This window comes from Urtica dioica, chromosome 3 (assembly GCF_054948205.1).
Source record: "Urtica dioica subsp. dioica isolate 48M chromosome 3, U.dioica_male_clone48M_v1_H2, whole genome shotgun sequence".
NCBI classification, from domain to species: domain Eukaryota; kingdom Viridiplantae; phylum Streptophyta; class Magnoliopsida; order Rosales; family Urticaceae; genus Urtica; species Urtica dioica.
Window position 1 is genome coordinate 1,259,307 of NC_142758.1, and position 25,206 is coordinate 1,284,512.

At 36.4% G+C, this 25,206-nt stretch overlaps 3 protein-coding genes across 3 annotated transcripts; 1 reads left to right on the plus strand and 2 right to left on the minus strand.

Annotated features, from left to right (window-relative positions):
• Positions 1–1,540: 1,540 nt before the first annotated feature.
• Positions 1,541–4,137, minus strand: LOC149401933 (zinc finger protein CONSTANS-LIKE 16-like). Its single transcript, XM_089610047.1, has 3 exons — positions 3,250–4,137; positions 2,771–3,144; positions 1,541–2,090 (listed from the first exon to the last, which is right to left on the minus strand). The coding sequence occupies exons 1-3, from the start codon at positions 3,965–3,967 to the stop codon at positions 1,818–1,820; spliced, it is 1,365 nt and encodes a 454-aa protein (XP_089466173.1). The 5' UTR covers positions 3,968–4,137; the 3' UTR covers positions 1,541–1,817.
• Positions 4,138–12,084: 7,947 nt separating this feature from the next.
• On the plus strand, positions 12,085–15,768 carry LOC149401934 (protein FLX-like 3). The gene is made up of 4 exons (XM_089609095.1): positions 12,085–12,255; positions 14,050–14,729; positions 14,806–14,951; positions 15,022–15,768. The coding sequence occupies exons 2-4, from the start codon at positions 14,206–14,208 to the stop codon at positions 15,153–15,155; spliced, it is 804 nt and encodes a 267-aa protein (XP_089465221.1). The 5' UTR covers positions 12,085–12,255; positions 14,050–14,205; the 3' UTR covers positions 15,156–15,768.
• Positions 15,769–15,790: 22 nt separating this feature from the next.
• On the minus strand, positions 15,791–19,545 carry HMT-1 (Homocysteine S-methyltransferase family protein). Its single transcript, XM_089609094.1, has 7 exons — positions 18,830–19,545; positions 18,686–18,742; positions 18,395–18,600; positions 17,569–17,698; positions 17,290–17,493; positions 16,223–16,294; positions 15,791–16,149 (listed from the first exon to the last, which is right to left on the minus strand). Exons 1-7 carry the CDS (start codon positions 19,004–19,006, stop codon positions 16,006–16,008), a joined length of 990 nt encoding a protein of 329 aa, XP_089465220.1. The 5' UTR covers positions 19,007–19,545; the 3' UTR covers positions 15,791–16,005.
• Between the last annotated feature and the right edge of the window lie 5,661 nt (positions 19,546–25,206).

A 25,206-nucleotide genomic window follows, 5' to 3' on the forward strand; every position in this document is an offset into this window, starting at 1 on the left:
ATGGAAGTGTGAGGTTTTTATTTTATATTTTCATACGAGCAGAACAGTCAATACAAAAATGACGAAGATAAAAAAAAAGCATACAAATATAGCAATCGAAACTCATTAAAATATAGATATATGGATTCAAGCTTTATAAACTTCAGAAACTCACTCACTAATTTTCAGGTCATATCTTACTTTTTTTTTTTTTTTTTTTTTTTTTTTTTCTCTATCTTAGTTTATTACTATATTTAAATTAGCTTTGTGCGTATGTGTTTTTTTTTATTATTAATATAATTTTAATTACAATGGGTTTGGTAGAAATAATAGGTATTTAGTCCACTAACTTTTATTGTCCAATTTTATCCTCGTTAGATTATAATTATTAATATTAGTTTTTTTGTACTTATTTAAAATTTTCGTTTAAATAAAGGCCGATTTTTCGAAGTTTCGCCATAGGCCTCAAAATGCGTTAAGCCGGCCTTGCATATATGTTAAAGTTTTGACAAAACTAGAACCTACCCTTTTCATTATCATTCTTATAAACCCTATTTTCCATTGTCCGAAGGGTACTTTAATTTTTTTTTTTTTTGGCATAATATTGTCATCAACCTGATGGATCTGTATCTTAATCATATGACTTTACAGTCTTGATAATATTGCAGAAAAATCGATTAAACCATGAAGCGGATAAAACCTAGGTTTTTAAACCGGCAATCCTATTAAAAATGATTAGTAGAGTAAATGGTTTGGTCTAAATTTTTAACCGGTTTTCTGGGTCCAGTTCGATAATCGTTTACTGAACCGCAGTTCAAACTCGTGCGGACCAGTTTAATATCATTATAATTTTTACAATTTTTTATGTTAGTTTTAGGGTGTGTTTTTGTTTCCACCTTCTTTTTAGATTGAGTTTTTGTTTCCCGATTTTTTTTTTTTCACTGTAATTTATGTAGTACAATCCTATGGATTTCCTACTTTTTTTTTCTTTATTTATTCAAATTTTCCACTTCCTTTTTCTCATCATATCTATTTAATACACTTACTAAATATATCAAAATTTACCAACCTATTCCAAATCTACCAACTAGGCCTACTACCAACCCCAATCCCAAATCTCAAATTTGTTTTAGGCCGTTTGAAACCCAAATATGTAAGAGAAAATAAAAATTTGAAGAAAAATAAAAATTGTATGGAGAATGCGTAGAGAAAATCAAAATTCTTTATTATGTTTGGAAGTGGTTAAAATCAAATTTTCTCTCTTATTTTTTTAAATCCAAGAAAACCTAGAAAATCACAGCAGATTCTCATCCTCTTTTTCCTCACATTTTCGGTCCAAGCACAAGTCAATGAGTCTCTCCGTTGTCAATTTGGACATAGATTCCACCTAAGCTGGGTATTGATTGATATCAATTTGGGTATCGCAACGATTTGGTTTGCTGTTGTTTGCATATTGATGATTGTGGATTTCAATGGTGTTTTATTTGTATGCAAATGGAATATAGATAAGTTTGGGTATTGAAGGATGGTGATTTTGATAGTTAAGAGTCAAAAAGATTTTTCTTTTGGCGTTTGATTCGAATCCATGGCATTGATTTTTACTTCCACATAATTGACTCCATTTAATTTACTGGTTTTTGTAGACCACTTGGTCCAGTCTTGTCTGATTTCTTGGCCGGTCTCCCATTTACAGCACTATATATTTACATGCATGGTGATTTACTTTACTACATCATAATTATTTGACCGGTACAAAGACAAATATGATTGTGTAATCACCGATCAACTTAACTAAAAGTTGGTCTATGAAATAAATTAATATACATGGGTCTCAACAATCATTTGAGCAAAGGAAAATGGGGTGCTACAAAAGAAGCTCTCTTAACAAACCTTCCTTTCATCCTTGGCCTCTTCTCGGCGTTCAGTTTTCGAACCTCGTACCGGATTTTCTTCGAAAAGAGTCGAGTCCGTCGCTTTTCTCGGTACCTTGAAACTCGAGCCTCTCTGCTTCCGTCGGTCAACATCATCGGTGTCCCTCCAATGCCACCGTTCATGTGCATGTAATGGTGGTGACTCGTTTGGTGGTTAAATTGATTATCTGTATATGTATCCTGCAAAATATATATCCATATGATTTAGTAACAAATTATATTATCATAATTTGAACGGAACATAATATTGATCAATACGAATAAAAAAAAAAGGTCATATTAAATATATGATCATATCAAAATTCAAATTTTATCATATAGTCCATTTTTGGTAAATTTCAAATATATAATCATGAGATTTTATAAACAAAGCTAAAAAACGTTAAAAATTATAAATAATCGTTAATAATTATTAATTAACCATCAGACTTCGATGGCATAAATGAAATGCTAAAAAATCCAAAACAATATCACATCTTTATAATAGTTATTTATTTAAAATTTATAAAATGTTGACTATAGTAAATCTCTAAATTTTGTTGACTTAGTTACTTATAAATTTGATAAAAAAACAAAAAATATGTGTGTTTCTTATAAATTCATCAATTAAAAGTTGTTGTCTTCACATTACTAATTTATTTTCTGGATGAACCGAAATATCTAGTTGGCCCAACAAAAGCTAGCAGCGCATAAATATCTTCAATATTTATTTACCCTTTTAGTTTATCGAAATGACTCTTTTTTTTTAACCCAATAATGGTTTACTCAACGTCATTGAAACTTGAAACGTGAAAAATCACTTTTTCATGCAAAACAAAAGTACAATTCCATTATTATTACCACGAGGGACACGTACGTACCATGAGACAGTCAGGCCAATGAGAGTCTAGGTCAACGTCAGGCCGATCTCCGGTGGTCCACGGCGAACCCTGGCTCGCCCACGCCGTGATTACTCCCTCGTAGTCCAAACTCAGAACAATCTTCTTCCTCTTCTTCTTCTTTTTCTTCTTCTTGTTTTTCTTTTTCATGTTCCCACTGGATTCACTCTTTTCGTCGTTTTTAATCTCATCCTCTTCGCCTTCTTCTTGGTCTTCCTCTCCTTCTTCTTCTTCTTCTTGATCGGGCTCAGTCTTCAGATGCTGCGACGGCGCTGGTGAATCCTCGTAGTCGTCGAAGTTCAGCTCCAACGGGTCAGCCGAAATCTCGCTCCAGCATATTTTCATATCATCATTTTCTGTATAGGTTTAAACATACGTACACATATTACAAAGAGCTTATATAGTATACGAATTTATAATCGTACCTATTGAAATTCAAACAGGCATACATACATACATACCTTCTCGTTCTTCCTCATCTTCGCGAATTTCGATCTTGACAAGTCCAGCGGAAGAATCAAAACAGTCTCGCTCCGTATCGCACTCGACAAACCCTAACCCTTCGATCCCGAAATCGCACTCGTCTTCGAGCCCTCGGCCGAGAAGGCTCTCCACATCCGCCGCAAACTCCTCCAAATCCATCTCCGACGGAAGAAACGCCGCCTCATTCAAGTCCACCTTCGGCGAAACCATCGCCGCCGCATCTTTACCGGTAACAGACGACGAAAACACGTCGCTTTTTCCAAAAGCATCATTATTATTATTACTGTTATTGTTATTGTTGGAATTAGTGTTGGAGACGCAGAGCTCGGCGACGAGCGGGTCGAAAACCGGTACGCGGTAGAGAAGGTGGTCGTCGGTGACGTCATCGGTCGAAATCTCCGGGACCGGCGAGGCGTTGGTGGGCTTGCCGTTGGTGGGACGAGGGGTTCGGGGCTTTGTGGTGAAGCCGCGGTGCCACGCTGGCGAGGGCGGCTGAGGTTTGTCGGAGGAGAGAGTGTTGAGTCGGACACGGTGGTGGCGTCCGGCGAGGGAGTTGGCGGAGTGGACGGAAGTGTCGCACGCTTGACACAGAAACGCGTCGTCGGCGGCGCAGTACCACCGCGCTCTCCTCTTCACACAGCTGTCGCACGCACGCGCCGTCTTTCCTTCGCCGCCGAACGCTTTCTTGCTCGTCATCGCTTTTTCTTTTCTCTTTTTTTTTTTTCTGAAGTTGGATATTTTGTGGAAGCAAACAGTTTGGTTTTATAAAAATACTGGACCCACTGAAGACTAGCGCTTTTTACAGTGATATTTATTAGTTTGCACTTTTCGGCAACTTTTCATTTTTTTTTTCTCGCAGTTTCTCCTCTTCGCAGGTCGAAAGGGCTTATTTTTATTTGTTTTTTTGTGTTCACTTTTGGGGCCTACGGTAACACCTTATCTGAACTCTTATTGGTTGAGATTTGAAATTCCATCGTCGTTTCTGTTTCCTGATTGGTTGCCTATCCAATCAATGTGGATTTTCTCTTTTCTATCTATATGTTTATTTATTTATTTATTTTATGAATGTGACCGTAGTGTTTCTACTATACGAGTATTATACGAGTGAGTCAAATAATTGTTAGGAAAAAACGAATGGCACTTTATTTTTTTCAAGTGGAGGATTGTTGTCGTAATCGTAGCTCGGTTGTGGTCCCTATAATTGATGCTCTCCGTCTTAATTGGTTTTTGCTACCAGTTCATCAGTCATTTTCTTTGAAGGGGCATATATACATTTGTTGTGATTGTAATTGTAATTGAATATGTGTCACTGGTCTTATCTATTCACTAGACAAATGCCCAAACCTAGACTGCAGGCAATGTTCTTGTTGGACAGTAGGCCTATTATCTGTTTTTTTTTTTTTCTTCTTTTCAAACAGGTCATATGAAGTTAATAGATAGTGCAGACTATAAAAATTGTCCAAATATCATTAAAAATTGGTTACTTGATGTAAATAGAATGGAATGTTATGAGAGACACATAATTGTTAAGACTCAGCTTCGGGCTAATATTGAAGAACGTCCACGATATATTCGATCTAAGATCAGACCTTGAGGTTGGGCTGTAGTTAAAGTGTTGGTCACGATCTCCTCTAGTTACGTGACCTCGTAAGAGAGGTATATCCTCTTATCCAATTTTTCTATAAATGAAACAGAGGAACAATGAACTCAAAAAGGCACTGTAGAATTTTTTCCAAACCGCTCTCCATTGTTGACAATTTGTTCTGTTTGTTTGAGGAGGGGATCACATCTTATCTCCAACTCTAATTCTTTTAAGAATAAAAATAAAAATCTGGAATTTGTGGTTTGACAGAGTTTTTAGAAATGTTGAAATTTCGTATAGGTTTTAGAAAAATATTTGACATAGCAACTATTGCGTAATTTAAAAAAAAAAAAAAAAAAAAAAAAAAAAATTTCACAAAAACCGGTTTTAGGTGTAAGTTACAAATTGTGCATAATAACTTGTTTAGTGATTAAAGATTTTGAGATCATGCTTGAGTTTTTAGATTCTAAATCTCTTTCCTTCCTAAGTCTCCTTCTTGATCTTGGAAGAGTAACAAGTGAGTCTTCAACTATACTCAAAGAAAACCGTGTATAGATTATGTGGGCACAAGTGAATACACACTACCACAAAACTGTTTATCAACTACAGTCTTTTTTAAGAAGACTCGTTTTGATCCAAAAATGGAGTCTGTTGAAATAGACTACGGTAATTAAATGTTTGGCAGTTATTAGACTCCAGTCATATATATAAAACAATAGTGATTGGCTCTATATTCACTATGGTCACTATAAAAACGTAGTGTAAAACTAAAAAAAAAATGAAAATGTCAAATTTTCACCAAGTGTAGGAGAGGAAAATTATCCCTCTAAAGATTTAATTGAGCGGTAGATCAAAATTCAAATTTTACTTTTACTATTTTATATCTCTTCTAATAAGAAATTAAACAAAACAAGACCTTCAAATTCATTTATACCTCTCTCTCTCTCTCTTTCTGCCGCGCTAACCGCACCACCCTCCAACAGTTCTCTGTTGTTGGCCGTCGTTGGTCGTGCTCCGCCTACAACTCTGACGGCAAGTCATCTCCTCCTCAAATCCTCTCTCTCCGCCGCTTCTCTTCGTCACCTTTCGCAGAGTGAGATGATGAGGAATATTGAAGCCTAAGACGAAATCTATCAATAGAATTTTGAGAGTTTGAATTCGTGTCTGAAAGAGTTTAAACGTGTTTGGTTTGCTGATTTGGAGTTTAAAATCGAATATGCGATTTAGAATTATATTCTCCTTCTTAGATTTAATAGTAGAGTTTGAATTATTGTCTTAGTTCTTTGAAGGGAGAGAAGTGAGCATTGAGGGTCTATCGTGGATGAGCTCGATAGCAACGCGTGTTATGTTTGGCGACGCAAATCTAAGCAGCAAGGCGGCGCGGAGGTTTTCGCAGAAGATATGTGTCGACGGAGAAGTAAGAAAATGTCAATTTATTTGACATATATAAATTTTAATAAGTCACAAAAATATGTTTAAAGTTTTCACAATGGTGTATCACTATTGGAGTCTTTGGTGATTTACTTGAGGCATTACATCGACACCAACGCCTTGCGGCAGGCCAAGGCTCTCTGTGTAGTCAGTGACAAGGAGATCGTCGCCAACAATGAGAGTTGTGAGCAAAACAAACGTGGTGGTATGTTTGTCTATCAATGCATCAGAGTGAGCTGTGTTTGTTTTCCAAGGAGAAGGGAAGTATGTTCAAAGCCCTTTCTCTTCAATACTAGTTTCATAGAAAAAAAATCCAATATTAAATTGATGTCTATCTTTAAAATTCATGATATCAGGAAACAACAACACCAACAACAGTTTGAAAGAGGAGAATATTCTTCCCTATGCTTAAGCCTATCGCGATTACGATATACACCACAATATATACACACCATCACAATTTGTTTGGCATTTAGTAGTTTGATTCCAGCCCTTTATATAGTGATCTTATTGCTCGAAATTTTTGGTGCGCTCTATACATACATATATACATACATATATATATATATATATATATATATATATATATATATTCATTCGTTCATTGGTGATAGAGACATGATCAGGTGCTCCTGTTTTCTAGGCTTGCGATATTCCTAGAATTAAATCATATGATTGAATAAGTTTTAGATTGGGCATGTTGGAATAATAATTTTTAGTTTTGATTCTGCATCTATTGTTAGATTTAGAAAGTTTAACTTTTAGGTCCCCTTAGTGATCACTTCTACTGTTTCATTAGGATATTCAAAATCTGTATTAACATGGTGTAGACAACCATCTTAATTATAAGACTTTGAATTTGAACAAAGTTGGCTATAGCAAAGGTTTTATTTCTCGATGTCTATTATAAGTAGTGTGTTTATCTATGCGTACCTCCAAATGTTGCTAAAACTTATGATCGTGATCTTTTTGCTCTGGGAAATTGGTCCTTAGACTTTCATAGTTTTAGTTGACTTTCATAGTTTCAAATGTTGAGTCTTGTATGGAATGACTTTAACAACTTGGCAGGTGTATATGTGTAGATACTTTTGCTTCTATTAGTTGTAGAGCTTGCTTGTTATGGTTGGAGGAGTTGTCTGTAGTTTGACTGATAATACACGAGAACTATGATGTTTCTCTCCTTTTGGTGTAGGTGCCTTATTTTCTTGTTTTTTGTTCATGATATTATAGTTTACTAAGTTTTTGTTATGGTTACTCTGTTTCCAAAGTGTGTGTTTGGAATCTTTGTCTGATATGGATGATTTGGCAAGTACTTTTGCAAAGGTCATTTTCCTTGACTTTGATGAGCAATAATTAACGAAAATAGTATCATAAATAGTTATACTTTTTGGACCCATGAAGTGTACATGGATTTTTAAAATTGACAATGAATTGCATTTTATCAGTTTATTGGTTGACACCAAAGTTAATATTTAAGTATGATCTATAGCTTTTAGGTTTAGATTATTTTTTGCTACTGAATTTGGAAACTTGTCTTGGTTATTTTTGTGTTGCGTTTGTGTGAGGTTTGGTTTGGCAGCGATCGAGGCAAAGGAGGTGATGTTCAATCTTTGATAAAGACAACGTAGCTAATAAGTAGCACGAGTTTGGTTTAGCGACGAAATAATGGTGACATTGTTGATCACAGTCGTTACTCTAATTTTATTTTACTTTATTTTTTTGGACAGTGAATTTACGACTTGTGGTGCTAGTAGCGGCATATAAGTGTTGCTCTTTTTCTTATTTATTTGAGTGTTAAAAGAGCAAAGCTTAGTATAATATAGATTAAATGTAATTCATAATGACTTAGTATACATTTTTATGGCAGTGGAGAAGAGTAATTATTATGATTGGATTTTGTGAAACCCCTAATATATATATATATATATATATATATATATATATATATATATATATATATATATATATATATATATATATATATAAAAGTCAGGTTCAAAGGAGTAAAGTTTTTTTTAGTCTTCTCATGATTGTAATGATTCTCATGATTGTGGAAGCAATTCTTTGTTATTTTGAGCTAGTGAGTGTAAATTATATCATGTGTTGCCCGCACTGGCATTGCGAGTATATACTCCTTCGGAGCGAATAGCTAGCCGGTTACTCATAGTTGCTCGAGTGTGAGCGTGCCTTTTGTTTTGGGACTCAAAAATTTGTTACCATTCTTTTGGGGAGAATGGCCTATTTATGGGTGTTGAGAGGCATGCATTTAAGGTTTTCGCACACTTCCTCAATCATAATGGTCAGAACCTTGTGTGTAAGTGTTGGATTGCTAGAGTCTGGGAGGCTGGGTGGTCAGAGCCTACGCAATGGGTGGATGGTCGGAGCCTACTCTACTAGATGGTCAGAGCCTCTCTCCTGAACGACTAGCCATGACTTATTCTCGGTCAGTAGGGATGGACAGCGCCTTCATTGACTGAGGCCCATTGGCTGGAGCCTCGGAGGCATAGCCAGAACTCGTCGTCGGCCCGTGCGTGATTGGAAGTGGGATTTGTCGAGGGTTCACCGTGGTCGTGTCGTATATTTTAATCATCATAAATAATCCGATAACATGTACAATTTGTATCTAGAAGGTTAAAACACCCTCTAGCACAAATTGATATTTTGAATTATATGAAAGAAAGAAAGAGGAAATGGACTTAGCTAGTACTTTGGACAAAAATAGTAGTGTTTTTGAACACTTTTACTAGTAACTGTACACTTATATCACTACAATTGTTATTAATTGTAGACTTGTAAATCTATAGTTTATGACAACTGTATACTTTGATGTCTACAGTTACTAGTAAAAATGTCCAAAAACATAGTTGCTACTATTTTGGTCAAAATTATCAAAATTACTACTAGTTGATGGGGAAATGGCTGGATCTACTACTCAATTCAATGATTTGGACCAAAATTTAGAGTTTTTTATTTTGGACACTTTTAGTAGTTGCTTAAGTGAGCAAGTACATATTTGCCCTTCTTCTTCATTCTTCACGTTATCTTCTTCTTCTTCTCTCCTCACCCGTGCGACATTGGAGAGCAAACAGAACAAGAAAAAAAAATTCCAGACCACATCATCCAAGCTCTCTTCCCGGCCGGCCACCCAAAATCATCATCGCCACCTTTCCTCGCCTTCCTTCTTCCTTTCCTATTCCCGCGCGCCACCACCGAGTCTCCTCCATCGCGCGACTCACAGCCACCGATCCTCCACCGCACGTGCGCCGGCCGAGAGAAGGGAGAACGCCGCTACCGCCGAGGCCCATCTTGGACGCGAACCTCGACCACTCCGATCATCTTCTCTTTGCTTAGCTCTCTCGCGTGGATCGCTGCCAAGGAACGAGCCCAGGCGCACGACCACCGAGTCTCCTCGAGCGCTCGACTGCCGTGAAGTGTACGCCGCCGCGAGCTAGGAGAAACGCCGGGATGGAGAGAGAGCTTGTGGAGGAGGCCGGATTTCAGGAACATAGAGAGGTGAAGAGATTTCTTCATATTGGAATCCATGTTGATTAGGATTAGGTTTTGATTTGGGGGTTTTGGTTGTGAACGTGCTTTGATGATTTTAGTTGAAGATTTGAATAGCTTTCGGTGATGATTCTTCTGGTTATGGGTTTGTTCTTGGTTTTGGACGAGTGTTGTTTTGGATTGGGTCTTGGCCGTGAGCTTGGTTTGCTTGTGTGTTTTTGGTCGTGAGCTAAGGTTGGCCGTGAGCTTGGTTTGCTTATTTTTTGCCGTGTTTTACGTTTTGGCCGTGTGGTTCTTTTGGCTGGGAATTCTGAAATGTGTTGTTGTTTAGTGTCTTGTGATAGAAAATCTGAGCCTCGGGAATTCTGAAATTTGAGATTTGATATTTCGTTCGGGCTCGGGTTTCTGTTAGTTAATTCTGAGATTGAAATGTGGTTTTTATGACGAGTTAAGTAATTTAGAAATTGACTCGATGTTCATTTCTGAATTTCACAGCTCAGTCGCAGATCAAGTCAAAGCGAGCGAAAATCGGCGGAAACTGAGCGCGTCGAAGCCGAAGAGTAGTGAATTCAGAAAAAGATTTTAAAGCTCGATCTCACTCGTGAGTCGTTTATCGCTTTATAGCGTTAGACTCGAGTTTTAATTTTTGGATTTGAGATTGTATTAAGGGATTATTAATTATTTATTTAAGAATGTTCGAGAATTTAAATTCTGGTTAATTAAATCAGAATTCTCGGTTTGTATGATTTTTCGGATTATTCATTTAATTTATTTAAGACTCGTTAAATTCTCGAACCCTGAACCAACTCGCAGTGAATCCCGATGACGAACCTTAAGCTCGTCAGCTTCTCCCGAATCATTGACTAATGAGATTTCAACATTTTGAACAACTATTGTCATTTATGTTTAGGAATTAAAGACGTAAAAAAGACATAAATTACTGAAATTGTAACATATAATTAGTCATTCATCCATTATTGAAATACACTCCAAGTTTCAAAAAGACATATAATTAGTCATTAAACTATAATAACTGAAATTAATTCCAAAAACACATACAACTATAATAATTCATACATTCCTCTCGGACAAAGGAACTGGACTGTTGCATGTAGTCCGGTTGTGACCAACTTCTCCACATCGCGAACACTTCCTAAGAATAGGCTCTTCCCCTTGAGAATGTATCAGTCTCTTCTTCGGTCTACCGACGACACGTGATCTGTATGTCGGAGGCTTGTCTCTCATTTATACAACAAATATGTTCACTCTCATACCTGAATAAGAAAATTTAAAAATCAGAATAACTTTAGATTGGTATGTATAATTGTAATAAAAAAGCTGTCATAAATTGTAGACTACAATTGTTGTTAACTGTAGACTTATAAGTCTACAGTTAACAACAATTGTAGATATCGATGTCTAGAGTTGTAGTAACTGTAGACTTATAATATCTACAATGAGACTATTTGTATATATGTATATCTACAATTACACCAATTGTAGATATACATGTCTACAATTCTTGTAATTGTAGACATATAGGTCTACACTTTCAGCAGTTGTAGACTTATTACAAGAATTGTAGACATGTATATCTACAATTACAATAACGACGTATGACGGAGACAGTCTACAATTGCAGAGATTGTAGACATGTATATCTACAATTCAAGAACGCGAAAAAAACTCAAATGTCCAAAAACACGAAGAACAACACACAAACAAACCCAGCAACAAACAACACAGAGACGACGGGTAATGGCACCAACAAACCCAGAACGACACATACCTGAACTAGATCTCCGGCCATGATTTTTTTGCCTCACCATCGGATCGCGGCCATGAACAACGTCGTGATTTAGAAACAAAGCCATGTGCTGAATCTCAACAAAGTTCATCTTCATGTGCTCACGCGCTCGAGCTCTTCGGTGGTGAGCGAGGACGACCAACATAAAAAGGTAAGCTTTTTTTGTATGTCAAAATGAACGAGAGAGAAAAACAGAGGAGAGAGAGAGAGAGAGAGAGAGAGAGAGAGAGAGAGAGAGAGAGAGAGAGAGAGCTCTGAGAGGTGAGAGCTTTTTTGGCTTTATGAGCAAGTTTTGGATTAAAATGAACAAAATTAAAAATTAAAGGACAAAGAGGGTAACAAAGATTTATCTCTCCTCATATTGGTAGTATAATTGTTCAAAAACATGGACCACAATATTTTGGTTAAAACTTTCCAAATCACTACTAGTTGAGGCCATTTCCCCTAGTTGATGCCATTTCTTGAAAAGAAAAGGTTTGATGGGCTTGTGAAAATTTAGGCCCAAAAAGGAAAAAAAAAAATTGAATACCAAGTAGAGACAGACACCCATGACCCAGAGCGCGAAATCTCCACCGCAGTTCTGGTCGAAACGCACCGTCGTCGCTCATTCCGATTGAGTATCGAAACCACTGGAGGCTCTCTCGCTTGTTCTTATCCCATGTAAGCGCTTATTTTGTATACTAGACGCTGCGAACGAGCTTGTTCATTCTGTCTTGTAATTTTTTGCTTTCGCTTTTTTAGGTTCCCAAATTCGTCTGAATAATATTTCTCACGATAATTAACATGTTGTTTTTGTTGATTGATTGTTTAGAGAATCTTTTCAATGTGGTTTCTAAAGAAACCAAACCATCATAATAAATGAACGAAAGCAAAAAAAAAATAAATTTTGTTGATTGTGAGCAGGATCAGTAAAATTCAGTTGGGTTTTTTAATAAGAAAAGTAATGCCAATTTCGTTATTTATGTGTGGGAGAAGCGAACAATCCAACGATACGAGTTTTTCGGATACGTATTTGTAAAATTTATATTCATAGAACCTGATATTTCATTGAATTGAAGCTGTGATGAGATACTCGGATATACACTTTGTGGTTCTGTAGAAAAAAACTCGTTTCTAGGTTTAATAAGAAATATAGAAAATATGGCTTTTCATTTCAGATTCCGATTAGGTTCTGAGAAGATTGTTGGGAATTGAAGAAGCCTTTGGCAGCCAGACCTTTCCATGGATATGTGAAATAGGCTCCGATTAATCACTTTGTTGAGTTTTATCGTTAGGCCAAAGATTTTTGCCAAAGTGCTGCCGAAAATTTGATTTTTTGGCTAGCCCTTAATCTCTTTCAAGCTGAACACAGACGAGTATGTTCTGCTTTGGAATCATTCATATGATTCTTCGGAAAAAAACTGTTGGGCGACTCTCTCACTTCTTTTCCTTGCTTGGCTCTGTCTTCATAAGATTCCGGAAAGAACTGACAAGTGGCGTCCCACGGCTAAAATGATTATTATTACCTCATCTTGAGGATTAATCGTTGCGATTCAATTAGTCTTTCTTCCTTTTCTTGGACCAATCTCATACGAGACTACACAGTGTTCTCGTGATAATAGACAAGACAAAGTCTATCAAACCATTAGGAGAGAAAAAAGAGCCGCAGAGCAATGCTATGATTAGGAGAAAGTGCTATATCAGGATTTCCGACCTAAACAATATCCTCCGGTTTAGCCTTCCAACGAACGACAAGCCACTTGGAAACTCAGAATCGGGGCTGGAGAATCTATCGATACGGACGTTTCTAAGTGGATATATGTGCTAATGCCGGGAAGCAATCAGAAATCTCAATCCCAATTCAACGGTCCATAAATACTGCTTGAATTGATGTTAACTTCGCTCCTATGAATTGAGTTTTTTTATCCAAAAAAAAAATATGTAATCACTTTGTCATCCCGGGGATTCTATCGGAAGCAAAATTTATTGGAACCTCACTAGTAGAGAGTTCGCTGAAGTGTCTAGGTGGAGGACATCGCTCAGTTGGAAGCCAGGAATTCTGGGGCTGAGACTTTCTCGGTCAAATCTATGCCAGGAATGTTAAATGGTGACATGTTGTCAGTGTTGTCTTATTTTCTTCTTGTTGGGAACTCGGGGGCGGTCGGATCATAAATTCCTTTGAAGAAGTCATTCTACGATCTGTGGGAGAAAATCATTGGAAACATATAGTGCTGTATTGGTTCCAGATTTTGGAAATTTTTCATTGAACGATCTCACTCGGGATCTGTTAAGCGCTATATAGCTTATACTTTGCTTTGGATTATCCACAGCTCTCTCTTTCTTTCTCTCTCAAGTTTCTTCTAAAAAAGGAGAAATAAATAAATGTACCCATCTTTCTGAAGCTTTGTTAGATTTTTAAAGTAGAGATTATGAATAATAGTGTTATTATGTTTTTTTTTTGTTTTTTTTAATCAGGATTTATGCTTGTAATATATACATACACAAGCTGTTGGTCGAGCAGCGAAGGCGTTTTGATGCTGTTTGAGACTTTCTGCTGCAAGAGCCAATCGCGATAGAAATCAGAAACAATCCAAATCAAGTATATTCTTCAGATACCACTTGATCTCCTAAATGTCTGGGAGATATAACAGACCTCGATGGTCCGAAGATTACCGCGGCTCTAATCCTGATCCTCCTCGTCCCATTACAAGCCGGTTGTCGCTGCCCATTTCTGCTTCGGCTATGGAGAATGAACTCCGTGAGCAAGACCGAGAAGCGAAGATAATATTTGCAGAGAATCGTGTTATGATCGAAGAGAACACGCTGCTTCACCGGGAGTTATCGGCCACGAAGGAGGAGATCAGCCGATTGGACGAGGTCATACCGACGCTAAGAGCCGAGAGAGAGACCCGTCAGAGGGATTTGATCAAGAGGAAGACGATACTCGAAGCTGATCTCCGTGCCTCCGAGCCATCAAAGCTCGAGATCGCTCGGCTCAGAGCCGAGGTTTTGGATCTGAATGCTGCTCGGGAAGAGCTTTGTATGCAGATCCAGGGGCTCACAAACATCGTGAATAGATTCAGAGACGAGAATCAGAAAGTGGGGACTATGAGGACTGATATCGAGAGGCTGAAGAAAGAACTGGTCGAAGCAAGGTTTGAGACCACTTTGATAAAGTAGTATCTGGGGTTTTTTTTAGTGTTTCTTTTTCCTCAACTGTTTTTTTTTTAGGAAGGATTGCGAGTATGAGAAGAAAGCCACTGAGGAACAAGCTGAGATGAAACAAGCGGTGGAAAAGAACCTCGAGTTTATGGCTCGTGAAATCGAGGAGTTGCGAGCGGAGAAAATGAATTCTGATAGAATACTATGCGACCCAGGTAGAGAAAATGAATTCTTTTACCCTGAAAAGTAACGTTTTTTTGAGTCTTTTTCCGCACATATGTATAGGCATTGATAGATACGAGAGGTTTAATGGGAGCTCCGAAATAAGATACCCAAGTGGGAATTTCGGTGAAGGTTACGCGAATGCATGGAGACAATACGAGAAACGCAGCCCGACTCGGCGTGAACACATGTACTGAATCAAAATTTTCTTTTTTTGGTTGGTCATCGACCCAACTCCTTTCTTTTATACATATGAGAATTATGGGGGGGTTTCATAGACAAGTAATTACTTTTGAGAGAGAGAGACAGAGAGAGAGAGAGAGAGAGAGAGAGAGAGAGAGAGAGAGAATGGGTAGTGTATTCACAGGCGTGGGCTATTGACTTGTAATTTCATTTTAAACCATTTGCCTTTGAGCAAAGAGATAGTAACATCAATTAATCCAAAGGGCGTTTTGGCTATTTGTATCAAACATAACATAGTGGTTGGAAAGTTCTCGAGTATGCCATGGCTTCTTTTGCGTCGGAGTTGTGGGTTTTGAGATCGTGATTGCAGATAAACTCTACACAAACAGACAAGACACCGTCGGGTTTCCTCGAATATGCTAGGTTCTTTGTTCTCTACATTTCGGTACTGTTTGAAGAATCTTAGCTCTTGTTCCGGATTTTAATGGCTCCTCGAACCATATCGATCCGAGAGGCCTTAAGTGGCTTTAATGAATTACAGGATTTAGTGCTTCAGCCTTTTAAGCAGCTTGTAATATGTTTAATGATGAATTCAATCTATCTCGGTCGATACTATTTTTATAAGAAGCTTTGAAGTCCAATAAGGCTGTGTGAGAAACAAATCACTTGATTGAAAATAAATTAATAAACCAATGAATACATCACAGATAATAAATAGAGAAATGGACTACGTATTTCTAGAATTTTTTCCCCCTTTGCTATAGATTAAACTTCTCCAACTTTTAATCTACCCACCCTGATAATTTTGTAAAGCTTTGTGGCATTAAAAATATATTTTTTAAAAGTAATTTTTCTGTTCTATCTTCAAGTGGTATGTTTGAGAGCCTTTGATACGGATTGAATGGTCGAAGGCGTTGTCCGACAACAACCTCCGATAAGTTTGGCGCCGGAATCGCGCCATTTTTTAGCAAAACATTCGAATTTGTGGTCACCGGAGCACTTTGATGGCTGTTCATCATTAAAAAAAAACTTCAATTTCGTTTTTACGGAATAAACATTCATTAGAAGTGATCAAACTCACCAGCCATCTCTTAGCTTTGCCATCCCAAATCTCCCCGCTGTTTGGGTATACTATTATTGCCTTCTCTGTCAGCTGCAGAAAAATTCATTTTTATGTTCAGCCAAGTTAATTATGTTGCACTTCTTTATAGAGTGGCATTTGGTCCTTTAGACTAATTTAGTGAAGAAAAATAGTCAAACTAAAACAATTGCTTTTTGTATTATTTAAGTCATAATCATAAGATATTAAAATGAGAATAACAATCAAATGACCAAGGAGTGAATGTAATGGAAATGAAAACTTGATTACTTTATTTGGTAAGTACATATTGAAATGGGAAATTGAATATGCAATAACATATTTAGTTATTAGTGGAATGGAATGAAATCAAATGGTTTTTTTTTGTTTTGTTTTTATTTTTTTATTACTAAATTACTGTTATTATAAGTGAATGTGTGCAAGTATATAGAATTATGACTGTATATACATATATATATATATATATATATATATATATATATATATATATATGGACGCAAAATGCATATACTCGAATATACGTAAACCACTATTTTTTTATATGATAGTATACATAGAATTATCAATTAAATATTGTACTCGATAACGTATATAATTCATAATATCTTTAGATTAGCATTGTCTATACTCTATACATATTTTATAATTACACATTCTAATTTAATAATAAAATAATTGTCTGTTTCTTTCAGTAATATTTTAGTTTTGTAAAGTTTTAAAGTGGTGAAAATAATATAAGTGTGCATATATTCTTAATAAAATTATTCGATTTTAATAAACAAAAATCTTGATCATATTGTATGAAAATGACTAAAATGTACAAAATCAACACTCTTAGAGAAAAATAAAAATCATTTTTTGCCAATAAATTTTGCTCAACAGCCGGAAGACTATTTGCCGCGAAAGCCTGTATTATAAAACGTGCATGTCAATAACTACACCTACCATATAAACGCTCTCTTCTTCTCTGATATATTTTTCTTAGATTAGACACCCTTTAATCGATTTGACTTGGTAGTACAAGTGTACTATTTTTATCTTGTTTTTACCTTGGTGAATTTGCGAATGAGCGAGTCAACGAACTGAGGAGGTGCACAGTTAATCCCGACGGCGTGGACTCTGTCGCTATCGTTGATAACACCGAGACAATCTTCGAAACTCTCTCCGGAAGGAGCGTTTTCACCGTCGACAGAGCTGAAGCAAATCCAAGACGGTATTTTTACGTCTTCCTCTTCCAGCAACTCCACACAAGCCTAAATAAATCAAAAAACCCGTTCAAAATCCCGAGACAATTTTAGATGTAGTGAAATTCAAGATCGGAGTGAAACCTGTGCTTCGAGTTTGTTGGGAATGGTTTCGAATGCGAGCAAATCGGCGCCGGCTTCCACCACAACTTGCAGCCTCCGCCGGTGGAAATCCTTCAACTTCTCCACACTTACATTCTCGCCATAATTACCGCTGCAATACCAAATCATAGCAAAAAAAAAAAATTATTGATATCTGGTACATACATAAATGGATGGAGCCAGGGCCGGCCCAAGCTATTATTTGACCTTAGTAAAAATGAAAAAAATGAGGAGTTTTTAAATATATTATAAAAAAATTGGAATTTAGAGTTTTGGACATAGTAGTTTTCCTTTCTAAAAATTAGGAGTGTGCATGGTCCGGTCCAGTCCGGTCTAAATCCGGCTTTCAAATCGGACCAGATCGATTTATTTATAGTCAAGAAAAATATTTAAACCTTTTTTCACTAAAGATCTGAAGCTTTGGGACATTGCCTGAATGACCTAAGACTTGGGCTGGCCTTGGATGGAGTCAGAAACCTAAACTAAGGAGGGCTTATATGCAAAAACAACTTCAAAATTGACTAATTTATAGTAAAAAATTATTTTAAAAAAAAAAACGATCTTTTACATATTTTCATTCAAAGGAGTAGAAAACTTCATGACCAGAAACCTAAATTAAGGGGGTTAATATGCAAAAAAAAAAAAAAAAAAAAAAAAAAAAAAGGGTTCAGGAAAGCCAATTTGTAAACAGTAAACACATAATAAAAAATAGACCATCTTTTACGTATTTGCATTAAAAGGAGGAGTTATTAAAACTTGAGAGAGTTGTTTGATTTCGTTGAAACTGTGTATAAATAAAAGAAAGAACCTGTATTCGGAGCCGTCGGCGAGATAGGCACCGTAGCTTCCGATGGAGGCGGCGACGAGAGCGCGGTTATAAGTGTTCCCCGGCCTCCCTTTCACACAGTCCCAGAAACTGTCCCTCGCTTCTCTCGCCACTCTCACGCTCCGCCGCAGCAACATTTCTGCTTCCTCCACCGACACTCCCCGAGACACAAATCCAGGTATCGTCGCCTATAAACACAATACACACAATTCACAATCAAATCAATACATGTATATTTATATATGTATATAAGTATGTATGTGCATTCCTGACCTGGTACGAGGACGTGACGAGAATATCGGCGCCGGCTTCCAAGTATTCTCTGTGCACCTATGCGTGAATGTGATGTACAATGAGAATGAATACACTAAAAAGGAAATGTGAAAAGAAAAAAGAAAGAGAGATTTGAAATGAAACCAGTTTGATGAGATGAGGGCTTTTGATAAGGCAAAGAGCGCTCCACAGAGGATCATTGATGTCGGCGCCGTGAATCTCCAGCTGCGTCGCGAAGCCGCCGTCCACCACCGCGCACCCTCCGGCGCTCGAAATCAGCTCATCCAGCGGCGACGATTTCGTCCTTTTTTCGAATCCCATTTCTCTCTCTCTCTCTCTCTCTGAACGACTATTGGTGTGGAGGTTTTTTTTTTTTTTTTTTTAAAGAGGAGAGACTGGCGGGGAATTTAATGGCTTTGATGGCGAATTTAGCCGTCTTAATGTACGATAATTGAATCTGGACGGGATTAAGAATCAGATTCCTTACTCCTCCTTCACGCCACGCATTTACCCCGAATCACCAGCCAAAACAGAGTTTTATGAAGAAAAATATATATTGGGTCTGTGTCTCTTCGATTCGAAACTTTTTTTTGTTTTTTCCTCGGAATGTTTTAATGTTTTGTTATTATCAGTTCTGGAAAATTAGATTCTGGACTGATACGTGTCCTTATGGGGATGAAAGTTGAAAAGGAACAAAATTGGAGATTAGTTTGGTTTTTAATTTTTGCTTCTTTTTTTTTTTTTGTTTCCTTATGGATTGAAAAAACAAAAAAACAAAAAATTCGATACGATCGTGTTTGCCAAAATATGAATGCAAATCGAAAATCCCAAGGTCCAATTTGATCAGAAATGTTTGATGGTGCAAGGAAAAAGTGTCGAGGTGATCGATTATATATAGTGTTGGTGGTTGGTTGGTTGGTTGGTATGTTCTTACAAATAAATAAATTATTAATTAAAGATTGGTGTTAGTTGTGAGTTGAAAACATCAAATATAGATTAAATAATTTCTTATTTTCTTTCATATCCAAGACTTATATAGATGCCCTATTGACTAAATATTAACTTTGGTTTTCTATATTGCACACCAATTTAGCTTCATTAATTCGATATTTACCCGAAAGGATTCATTTATAAATGAAAAATATCACAAAGAGTTAGACAAATCACGAAACAAGAGAATCAAATCTTCACATGGGACAGTCTAAATTATATAATTGTAATAATTAGTTTGATTGCTCCAAGATAATTTTTTTGACAAATTTGGTAAGTAAATTGAAATACGTGAAATCCTAACCAGTTTGTAATTTTATTATTTTATTTTTATTAAATAGCTATAAAGTTTAAGTTACATTTTTGTTTAATAGTTTGGTTGAGCCTAACATTTATTACAATGTTTGCCCCAACTAATTAAACTTATTTTAGTTTCCATCACTTGTGTACAAATGAATTTTTTTTTATTCAAATTGGTGACATTCAATGCCATCATATCATTCATACTTTTTTTTTGTTTAACTTGTTGGTTTTGTTGCCTTTGTATTTTAGTTACCATAAGCCTTATAATATAGAGCTAGGCATTTGTCCGTTTGAATTATTGAGAAAATAACTAAATTAAGATATAAGCAGTGCAATATTTGAAGGGGAAGAAAAAAAAAAGAAGGGTTTTAGGGGTTGGTAAAAAAGAGTTGGTTGGTATGGTGGGCTTCGCGTGACTTGTTGGAGAAAGTCGTGTAGTTCACATACGAAACACACTTGAAAAGCGAGAAACACATATTGTCGCCTATAACAAAGAATGCCCAGCCAGTCCAAGCAACAACAAAGAGTCATAAATATATATGCTTCAATATCAGGCAATTATTTTGACTTGAATACCCACTAGTGGAATACAGCGAGAAATCTTGAGAAATTTCTTTTTCTATTAAAATATAATTTAAGCGGTAGTCTTCGTCTCTTCGCAACATATATAAATATATGTAGTAAATAATTTTTTTTTATCTGTGTTATGTGAAGCAGAAAAATGCCCAGATCACAAAAGTGGTTTAGAATTATAATCAAAGTAAAAAAAACAATTCAGATATCTAAAATAGTAGAAAATTAACCAACAAATTGAGGAAAGAATCCCGAATCACACACGTTTTGTCAGAGTGAATTTATAATTATTTTACACTTTCCATGTTTCTTTCTCAATTTTTTTTTTTTTCAGACTAAGCCTTTCATGTTGAATAATGCTTCAAGGAATAGGTGAGAAAGGAATACATATAATCGAGAAAATAATTCTTGAAAATGGCATGGGAGTGGTTGGTGAAATGTTAAGGTAGTTTGACTTGGTTCTCCTTTACCAACCTCACCAACCTGGATCTTCTCATACTTTAATTTCTCTTTATTAAAGACCTCTTCATAAAAGTGTGACTGTATTAATCCATTGAATTATAATAATCGTACATAATTGGATTAAAAAAAACAAAAGAACTCATGTTTGAAGATCATGCATTAGATCTACAAATAAAACTAAAATAATTTTCTAGTTTCTTTCAAATGTAAAATTAATAATTAAATTTGAAACCTTTTCCTAAGTTATTTTCTAGGACAATTTTAATTTTAATTTTTTTTTGGTTGAACAAAGCCACCGGCTTAAACCGCGTACATAAAGATTTGCAAAAGTCACAACCTCTAGACGTATTGAAAACTCACGTTATATTCTTTGACTTTATGCGAAAAAAAAAAAAGAAAAAAAAAAAAGTGAATCATGGTTCATCAATGTTTTCATAGAAGCACCAGCTGGATTTATCCATGTTCATAGTAGCATAGCTGTTCCCTAGATAAAGAAAAGAAAGAAAAAGAAGCAACATATTAACATGCAATGTCTTCAACATTTGAGAATTTTAATTAAATTCGCAAGATCTAGGCATACTCGATGTGTATGTGAGTCATAACTGGGTGGAAAGGTTTAGTTCATATATAAAGTACGGTCACCGAATTTAGCTTCAATGATTACAAAGATATAGTAAAGATGGGACTGAAAAGCTTAATTTTCAGTTAATTCTGCTTCAATGTCTTGAATTTTCAGTTAATTTCAATTTTAATAAAAAATAATTCTTTTAAAAATTATCAATGTTGGATTGAAGCCCATCAATTAGTGCCGAAGCCCAATTGCGAGCCCACTAAGAGAAGTAAACATGGATGTCGTTTTGAAGATTGGTGCTCTGTCGTTTGGTCTTTTACAAGATCTACGACAATGTAGCAGCTCTTCAATGAGAACCGTCGCTTAATCCGACGGCCACACATAAATCTATCTTATTAGCTCTAATATAATGAACTCGAGGACTTTGTTCAAGTCATTATGTTCTATTGCACTTATTGCTAGGGTTTTTTTTCTCTATGTTCTTTTTCTCTCTGAGTGTTCTATTCTTGGTCGATCATCTTGATTGTGTTTTCTTGTGAGAAACTGTGAAAAAAATTCAGCTGTATTGAGAGAATGAGTGATCCTGTATTCCTGTAAAGAGAGAAATATTTGGTGAGGCTGAGGGTGTAATCGAGACAAGCATAGTACAGACCGAGCTTCGCTGACGGAGCTCAACGTGCACGTAGTTCTTTATTGAACGAAGCACATGAAAAATATTGCATGTGTACTTTCCTTTATGTTCTTATTTTGTGTGTATGTGTTTGTTAGTCTGTCTGATAGATTTAGGCGAAGTTACGGCAAAAGTTACTACAATTAACTTAGACTAATTTTTTGAGATTAAAAAATCCTAAAAATTCTAAAAAGCATATTTAAATAAAACAGTTATTTAGTTAACTTCAACCAAATCTTTATTCAACTGATTAAATAAAAACACTTACTTATAAAGTTAACTTCGATTAAACCTTTATTCATCCGGCTAAAATTTATCTTGGTTATTTCGAACCAAAACTTTTAGTTGAAATTAAGCTTCGTCGACTGAAATCGATGGAAAATGATTAAGCTTTATAATGCTATATTGAATAAATTCATTATTTGCACTGACGAATCATATACCGATGATTCTAGAAATTAAAATAAATGTAAAAAATTAAAAAAAATAACTGCACGTGCACTAAAATCATACTGACCGTGAAAAATGTTGGAAAATATAAAAGTTGTTATGTCATCACTTTTCTTACGAGAAAAACGATACTCATTCTTTAAACGACTATAAAGGCCCAAGTAAACCTGGCCTAGCGGTAATAACCGCTAGTCCCGTCCCGCCCGAGCCCGGACTCCCGTTGTTTGGCCTAACGGGACGGTAGCGGGTCCTGCCTAACGGGATTCGGACCCCGTTAGGCGGAAAAAAAATTAAAAAAAAATGTTTAAAAAGAATATAAATAATTATATAGAAGGATGTAATTGAAAGAATTTTAAACTAAGTGGGTAGAAAAAAAGAATAAAGAAGAATGTAAATTTAAAAATGGGCCTCCTAAAAAACCTCACCGACCCCTAAAAAGGTGCGACGGCGAGGAAAAAGAGCACCCCTTTCCTCGTTAATTATTTGAAAAATTATCCCGGACAAGGGTCAGGATATCCCTTAGGTATACAAGGTAGTCTAACCATTGATGTTTACATTTGCGTAATCAACTTCAAAATCGTCAAGAATATCGAAGCACATGAATGTTTCTTGTGCTCGATTTCTAAGTTGAGGTTTATGATATGGGTAGCACATCGTTGATGCAAAGAGGTATCGTCAACATTATGTTTCTCCTTTAACTCTCTAATCATGGCGTTGTTGCTTGTGACATTATCTAAGGTTACAGATAAAATCCTATCGGTCAAACCCCACTCAGCTATAACACTAACTATGATTATGCACTACAACACTCATGAAATCCATTTTAGATTGACCAGTCCAGATATCCGAGGTTAAGGCTACACTATACCTACAAGATGATATTGTGTGTTTCATTTGTTCATTTTCTCCTAAAAACCATTTTAGGATATCGGATCTCAAGGCTTTCCTAGACATTATTTGAACGTTTGGAATTATAGAACTCGTGAATCTAACGAAGCCTTGAGATTCGATATGACTAAAAGATTGATCGGTGGAAACAAAATATTCAACTACATCACGTCTAAAGCTTACATGATCGATGTGACTTACCTGGCTTGACGAGACTCCAGATTGCGTCCACTGGCAGTGCCTGTGATGACTCCACAATAGCGACGTCCCGACTCTTGTGTTGTGAGCGCTGAAGATTTTGCCACAACTGTGACATTTTTCGGCTTTTTCGTCGTTCGCCATCACCTCTTCAAAGAAGTCCACACAACGGACCTAGCACGACGTTGTGGTGGTGGTGGTTGTTGTTGTTGTTGTTGTTGTTGTTGTTGTTCTTGAGCACCTTCATGTTGTTGTTGTTGTTGTTGTCGTCGTGCTCGTCGTTGTCGTCGTTGTTGTGTCTCATCTTGTTGTTCACGTTGTCGAGGTCGTGGAACTTGACTTCGACGTTGAGGTGATGGTGGTGGTACGTCTTCTTCCTCCTCCTCCTCCTCTTCTTCATTTGGATTTTGGGTTTCATCGTATCTTCTTCTTCATTTAGATTTTGGGATTCACGATAATGTTGCTCGAATTCTTGAAATTCTTGAGAAGCCACTTCGGATGGCGGAATTTGAGCTTGATAGGTTTGCTCGGGATCCATTTGAGGGTAGCATGGCACTTGGGTGTTTGGAATTTCGATGAATTCCGAATGGCCGAAAGTAGGAGCAACATAATTTGGATCGAAACTGTATTCGGTGTTTTGGTTGGGGGCGTTTTGAGACAAGTGCAACCAATTTTCTTCAAATCGGTGCATTTGTTGACCTCGGGAAGCTCTTCCCCTTCGACCTCCTCGGTTGTGGGATGAGGATGCCATTAAAAATTGAGAGCGTTTGAGAGAATATGAGTTGAAGATTGAGAGAATTTGAGATTGAGATTGAGAGAGTTTGAGAGAATTTGAGAGAGTTAGAAAGAAATGTGTGAAGAAAATGAATGAATTGGAGGGGGGGTATTTATAGATTTTAGAAATAAATGGGTAAAAAAAAAATTAAAAAAAACTCGGAATAGCCACCAACGATAATATTGCAACGGTAAAAAAAAAACGACTACTTTTTTTTCGGTCGTTGGATCAAAGATCCAACGGCCAGAATTTTTTTAAAAAAATCTTGCCCGAGACTAACGGGATCACCGTATCCCATTAGTCCCATTAACGGGAGTCCCGCTCCCGTTACTGCGCCTAATGGTAGCGGGGATTCCGTCTCGTCCCGCTACCGTTAGGCCAGGTTAAGGCCCAAGGCAACTCGGTGTAAACAAGGAAATTAATGAGTTTCTCTGTGACTACCTGTCCCGATTCACTATTGAGTCGTACATGGTCGACAAATTCAAGGATAGCAACACCATATCTGCTGTCCTTAACATTATAAATTGAATACAACATTAATTATATTTTGTAAAATTAATTAAATAAAAAAGGTATAAATATATTTTGACTTATAAGCAACTTTGGTTTCTCAATATAGTTAATATGAAGAAGAAAATACA

What these genes read in the sequence shown, in the direction of transcription:
- HMT-1 (XM_089609094.1), bottom strand. Translation starts at nt 19,006, where the DNA reads ATGGGATTCGAAAAAAGGACGAAATCGTCGCCGCTGGATGAGCTGATT. An exon ending in GCCCTCATCTCATCAAACTG is followed by an intron (nt 18,743 to 18,829) that starts GTTTCATTTCAA and finishes ATTCACGCATAG; the next exon opens with GTGCACAGAGAATACTTGGA. An exon ending in CCAACAAACTCGAAGCACAG is followed by an intron (nt 17,494 to 17,568) that starts GTTTCACTCCGA and finishes TGATTTATTTAG; the next exon opens with GCTTGTGTGGAGTTGCTGGA.
- LOC149401933 (XM_089610047.1), bottom strand. Translation starts at nt 3,967, where the DNA reads ATGACGAGCAAGAAAGCGTTCGGCGGCGAAGGAAAGACGGCGCGTGCG. An exon ending in AGATGAGGAAGAACGAGAAG is followed by an intron (nt 3,145 to 3,249) that starts GTATGTATGTAT and finishes AAACCTATACAG; the next exon opens with AAAATGATGATATGAAAATA. An exon ending in ATTGGCCTGACTGTCTCATG is followed by an intron (nt 2,091 to 2,770) that starts GTACGTACGTGT and finishes TATATTTTGCAG; the next exon opens with GATACATATACAGATAATCA.
- LOC149401934 (XM_089609095.1), top strand. Translation starts at nt 14,206, where the DNA reads ATGTCTGGGAGATATAACAGACCTCGATGGTCCGAAGATTACCGCGGC. An exon ending in AAAGAACTGGTCGAAGCAAG is followed by an intron (nt 14,730 to 14,805) that starts GTTTGAGACCAC and finishes TTTTTTTTTTAG; the next exon opens with GAAGGATTGCGAGTATGAGA. An exon ending in TAGAATACTATGCGACCCAG is followed by an intron (nt 14,952 to 15,021) that starts GTAGAGAAAATG and finishes ACATATGTATAG; the next exon opens with GCATTGATAGATACGAGAGG.